Source organism: Canis lupus, chromosome 22 (assembly GCF_003254725.2).
Source record: "Canis lupus dingo isolate Sandy chromosome 22, ASM325472v2, whole genome shotgun sequence".
Classification (NCBI taxonomy): Eukaryota; Metazoa; Chordata; class Mammalia; order Carnivora; family Canidae; genus Canis; species Canis lupus.
In genome coordinates this window covers 1-5,476 of record NC_064264.1, presented here as the reverse complement: position 1 = coordinate 5,476, position 5,476 = coordinate 1, and the positions used below count along the sequence as shown (strand labels likewise).

At 73.0% G+C, this 5,476-nt stretch overlaps 1 protein-coding gene across 1 annotated transcript; it reads right to left on the bottom strand.

Moving 5' to 3' along the window:
* Positions 1 to 802: 802 nt before the first annotated feature.
* On the bottom strand, positions 803 to 2,730 carry LOC112678760 (USP6 N-terminal-like protein). The gene is made up of 4 exons (XM_025478092.3): positions 2,673 to 2,730; positions 2,065 to 2,164; positions 1,638 to 1,790; positions 803 to 1,345 (listed from the first exon to the last, which is right to left on the bottom strand). Exons 1-4 carry the CDS (start codon positions 2,724 to 2,726, stop codon positions 1,017 to 1,019), a joined length of 636 nt encoding a protein of 211 aa, XP_025333877.1. The 5' UTR covers positions 2,727 to 2,730; the 3' UTR covers positions 803 to 1,016.
* Between the last annotated feature and the right edge of the window lie 2,746 nt (positions 2,731 to 5,476).

The following is a 5,476-nucleotide window of genomic DNA, read 5'->3' as shown; positions in this document are numbered from 1 at the left end:
CCGTGCATTTTCACACAACACTTTATTGAACTTGCAATAGCAAATGGGCTCAGAGCCGAGGGTGCGCGCCTTCCCCTGGGAGACCTTCCTGTCCTTAGAGGAAAGCGGGAATCCCACAGGGGTGCGGGTGCCAGAGTCCCCCACCTGGGAGCCTGTGTGGACTCGACTCTGGGTGGGGGCGCGTGTCCTGAGGTTGGGGCGTTGAGAGGTGGTTCTGGGGGCAGCAGGGCTGACGTGGACCTGAGGCCCATGGGCTCCTGCGCTGGGTCCCCGCAGGGCAGCTGGACCCCGGCCTCGGGCCCCCTGGGGCCGGGGGACTGACTGCTGGAGCCCCAGCATGTGGAGGAGCCTGCCTCCTGGTGTGGGTGTGGGTGGGGCCCACGGGCCTGCCCCTGCTGCCCTGCCCTGGGGTGTCCCAGGATCCCCAGGGCTGCCCTAGGTCAGCGACCTGGATCTGTGGGGCACGCCCAGGGCCCAGGAGGCCACATCCGGCGGTGAGAGGGCTCGCTCAGCCCAGGGCCAGAACGCAGGCCTGGCCAGGGCCCCGGGGCGCTGGATCCCATTAGTGCTGGGCCTGGGAGGGGGGCTCGAGTCGCCCCTGCCCCCACAGAGCCCAGGGCCAGGCCAGCCCAGGTCCCTCTGGGTCAGGGGCTGGTGTCCTGTGCGGGGGGTGCCGCCCTCTGGGAGGGACAGCAAGATGAGGCAGGGCACGGTGACGGCGGGCCAGAGCCTCTGGGCCCCCGCCCTCACCGCCATGCTCTGCCCCCGAGGCCCGCGAGCATCGAGCTGCCCCGTGGACGCAGAGGGCAGAGGGTCCCGGGCCTGTGCGGGGCCTCGAGGCAGCGGGCTCAGCTCCGCCCTGGCTCTGCCCTGGCTGTGCCCATCACTGCCCAGCGAGGGGCACAAGCTACAGTGGCCGCGGGGCAGGAAGGGTGTCCTGGACCCGACAGGTCGTCCCTAGGGGGCTGGGGGGACCCCGTGATGGGAGTCCTGGGGGTGCTCCAGGGCCTGGTCCGTCACGGGGCCTCTGGGGTGGCCCAGGCAGGTGCCGAAGGGAAGGGGACCCCGTTTTTTGTCATCAAGCCCACCATGTCCAGGGACCGCCTGCCTGCACCGTCTTGTTGCACTGGGAGGGTGGGGAGGGAGCTCCATCGCTGGGGGGGAGGTTGGACTATGGCCTGGCCGGGAGGGGGTCCGGGTGGCTCAGGCTGGGTGGCTGGGCCCGGGGAGGCCGGCTCCTCCACCCTGGGCGGTGTCTCAGAGGCCGGAGAAGGGAGGAGAGGCCCGGGCGCTGGGGACACTCGCTCCAGGCCCACAGGCCTCGTGGGGAACTCCTCAGGTCCCGCTGGAAAGAGGCCGACGGGGTCAGCGTCTCCAGCAGGCTGTGTGTCCCCCGCAAGGGGCCCCGGGGGTCCTCACGGCTCCCACGTGGCCCCTCGGCCTGACCCTGTGCTCAGCCCCCCACACTGGTGCCCGGGCCCTGCAGTGGGTGCCCACCCACCCAGCCCTGGCCTGGGGTCCCCAAGGCTGGAGCAGAAGAGGAGAGCCCCAGAGATGAGGACGGGGCCCCAGGGGCTCTGTCCCCTGTGGGCGGCCCCAGCAGGCCGAGTTGGGAGGGGCCGGGGCCCTGAGCCCACCTGGGGGGGGCAGGTCGCACCGCATCCTCCGGAACTGGGTCATGGAGGCCCGAAGGTGTCTGAGCACCGCCTCGTCCTCCAGGGCCCAGGGCTGGGCCAGAGAGTCCTGGAGGAACTCCCGGAGCCCTTCCAGGGGCAGCTTCAGGAGGCGCTCTGGGAGGTGGGCGAGAGTCAGACCCAGAGGGCCCCGCCCTGGGGCCCCCGGTGCCCCCAGGCCAGCGGCTGGGGTCCCGCTGTGCCCAGGAGCGCCGTGGGCAGTGCGCTGGCCAGGGTGGCCCCTGCCCACTGCTCCTCTCAGGGAGCCCCGCTGCACCTGCCTGCCCCGCCGTCCCCCCGCCCCAGGTCTGGGTGCTGCTCAGAGCACAGGGTCACCGCCCCTGCCCCCCCCCCCCCCCCGGCACACCTGGGCTCCCAGGGGCTCACTTACTCCTGTGCACCTTGAGGATGGTGTAGGCCATGGCCGTGAGCACCCTCTCCCCATCCAGCATGTAAACATCCCACAGCTTCAGGGTGAGCGAGCAGGGGGTCTAGGGGACAGCAGGGTGGGAGGAGCGGCCTGAGCAGGGCCCCTGGAGGGCTCGGCTGGGGCTAGGCTAGGCTTGCCATCTGCCCCCCGCTGCCTCCGACAAGGCCCCACAGCCCCTCGTGCGTGCCCTCCTCCCAGGGAGATCAGGGCTCCTGGCCACTCCGAGTTCCGACCCCGGCCAGCACCTCCCGCACCCCTGGGGGCACAGACTCTGCCCGCACTTGACGACACCACACCTCGAGAGGACCCCAGGCTGGCCGCCCGATGGGCCGAGGGCCCGTCCACACCCCGGGCTGACCCGGCCTCCCCCGGGGGAGCTGAGGCAGAGACGGCCTGCCCCCCGGAACCTTGTCCAGGGACCCTCTGGGCTTCTCCAGGACGGGCTGGGCTGCAAGCCTCAGCCTCAGGGCCCCGGGGTCGGGCCTGGCTCGTCTGGAGGGTGGGACTGAGCTGGGTCCTCCCCGGGGACAGGGGGCAGGTCCGGGAGCAGGGGTCCCGGGGGTCCTCACCCGGCCGAGGAAGCACTGCAGGAACCACTTTGGGGTATAGATACCGGTAGACATCTGCTCGTCCTGGCGGGAGGGCAGGAGGTGCTCAGGCCCCACGCCGCGGGCCCTGGAGCCGGGTGGACGCGCTCCCCATGGCCCAGCCCAGCCCCCGGGCACCCCCGGGCCCCAGGGGGAGGAACGTGACCCCAACTCTGGGCAGCTTGGAGGGCCGTGCCCCCCACCCCCTGCCCTGGGCCCCGGGGACGGAGCCTCAGGAGCTCCCACTCGCCATGTGCTTCCTCAGGTCAGGGAGAGCTCTTTGGAGGATGTGCTCGTGATGAGCCTGGAACCTGAGGAGCTTCGGGAAGCCCGGGACGAAGAAGCCTGAGAAGGCCCCAGGCCCCCATGGTCAGGCCCTCCTCCTGCACCAGGCGGGGTGGGGGGTGTTGGGGCAGGGGACCCCCCCACGCCCTGACCCCTGTGTGCCCACTGCCCTCGGAGCCCTGACTGGACCCGCTCTTCCCAGAGGGCAGGGCTGCCTCCCAGGCCGGGGGCGTGGGGCCCGGGGACCCTCGTCCTCACAGAGACCCTGCGGGGCGTGGGCTGGGGCTGAGGACCAGGCCCAGCTGACCCAGCACCCTCTCTCCTGCAGGGGCCGCCGCGCGGACAGGCGGGTCCCCAGCCCCGAGGGGCAGCAGGTGCAGGCCACGGGGAGGGTGATGGGTGTGCACGGCCCTCTGTGGGGCTTGGGAGTGAGGCTGGGGGCCCCCGGGAGGGGGAGACGCTGCCCCCTGGGCCCCGTGTGGCCGTGGGCTGGCAGGGGGGCCTGGGGGGCAAGCAGGCAGCCGGGCGGGAGGCTGGGGGAGTAGCGGGAGTGCAAGGCCTGCAGACGGTGGGGCGGGTGGCCGTGGCTCCGGGACCCCGAGGCCTCCGGGGAGGCGGGGCCCTTGCCCATGGGGGGGCGGGCTGGGGGGTCCCCGCCTGCCCCCCGATGCAGCAGCCTGCAGGGAGGCCCTCCTGACTCCCCTCCCGCCCGGCGGCCTGGCAGGCCCCTACCGTGCATGGTGTGCCTGTCGTCGGTCATCAGGTGGGCCAGCGCCCAGAAGGCGTCCTCCTCGGGCAGGAACATGAGGATGGCCGCGATCTCGCTCATGCCCTGGCAGTAGCCCACCTCCTGCAAGAGCCAGAGCCCCACGGAGGGCGTGCGCCCCGAGGCCCCCTCTGAGCCCTCCCCGTGGGCGTCGGGCTCCCCCCAGCTCCCTCACAGCCCGGGCACCCGGAGGGGGCTCCAAGAGGGTGGGGGGCAGGTGAGGGCCACCCGGACCAGCTCGGGCGCCAGCACCCCGGGCCCCGCTACCGAGCCCTGTGGCTGCCGTGCCAGGGCCCCTGTCCTCAGACCAGCAGGAGGGGCCTCCGTGAGCTGTGCCAGGCTACAGGGGACCCGCCAGGGTGGAGACCCCCCGGAGGGCAGGTGGGGGCCTGACTGTGGCTCCTGGCATGTCCCACGAGGGGAGCTGGGCCAGGACACCCCGCAGAGCCGGGGAGTGTGTGAGCTGGGGTCCTCGGGGACCCTTCTGGAATGTGCCGTGGAAGGGGGTGGCCTCGTGGGCGCCTCGGCCTCGTGCCCTTCAGGGGAGTGGGAGGCTTCCCCGCCCGGGTTCTCATCAGTAGTGCCGTCTGTCAGGGTCCAGACCGGAGCTCTAGGACGGCCGCGGTGCACGCGGGGGCCCCGGGCAGCCCTGGCCCTCGGGCACGCAGGCCCTGCCTCCCCTGGGAGGTCTGCACCCGGCCCCCTGCCCGTCCCGGAGGAGAGAGACCCTCCCCGGCATCTCGGGGCCGTGGAGCTGGGGCCCTGACTGTGAGTTCCGCTGGTCACCAGCACAACAAGGCTGCCTGCGGGGCAGGAGGGGGGGCAGGGACACTCACGGTGTCGTACACCAAGTAGGCCTCCAGCACGAGGAACAGGGCTCGCTGCCTAGGAGGGGGGACAGCGGGGGGCTCTGCTCAGTCAGCCCCCCACAGCGAGACCACCGAGGTGCCGACACCCGCCCCGCAGGCCCCGCGGCCCGCAGGGCCCCTCCGCGGAGGCCGATCTCTGGAGTCAGGTCTGTGCACGGGGACAGGCGGTGACCTCACACGTGCAGCGTGCCTGGGGTTAAGTGCACCCTGGGGTGTCCGACGCCTCCGAGAGGCTCCCGCCATGGGGTGTGCAGCTCTGGATTCCCCGAGCACCGCCAGCGCCCCCTCCAGCCCTGGAGCGGCCCCCCCGCACGCCCCCTGGGAGCCAGCGCTCCCCCTGCCCCGGTCCCCCACAGCCCCTGACGCCTCTCCTCTCCTGCCCTGGCCTGCCCTGGCCCCGTGTCCCGGGAACACCACCAGCCCCACGTGGCCCCTGCCCCGAGCCCACGCAGCCGGGGCATCCGTGGCCCTGGGCACACCCCCACGCCTTCCCAGGTGTCCCTGGGCTGGACTCTGTGGGGGGGACCCCGGGGCCGCCCATCCCAGAGCATCTCGGGGCTCCAGGTCTGAGCCACTGTGAGGAGAGCAGGGAACGTCGTGCAGGTGTGACCCGGATACAGGCTGCGAACCCCTGGGGTCACTATCTGAGCACAGGGGGTACGGGGTGCGGCCCCTCAGCGCTGCCAGGAGCCGCCCGATGCCCTCCCGCACGGCAGCCTGAGTCTGCACCCCGGCTCCGCGGCCCCCGGGCCGGGCTGCTGGAGGCCGGCTCCCCCTGGGCCGGGGTCACAGGTCAGCCTGACACCGCCGCGCTCTGAGGGCCACGGGGGCCCCAGGGGGCAGCAGGTTCCCTGCAGGGAGGAGCA

Bases quoted from the DNA above. Each gene is read 5' to 3' on its own strand.
- LOC112678760 (XM_025478092.3), bottom strand. From the start codon at position 2,726: ATGTCTACCGGTATCTATACCCCAAAGTGGTTCCTGCAGTGCTTCCTC. The intron at 2,165-2,672 runs GTGAGGACCCCC...GCTGTCCCCTAG, and splicing joins TGCAGTGCTTCCTCGGCCGG to ACCCCCTGCTCGCTCACCCT. The intron at 1,346-1,637 runs GTGGGCTCAGGG...GCCTCTTTCCAG, and splicing joins GTGCGACCTGCCCCCCCCAG to CGGGACCTGAGGAGTTCCCC.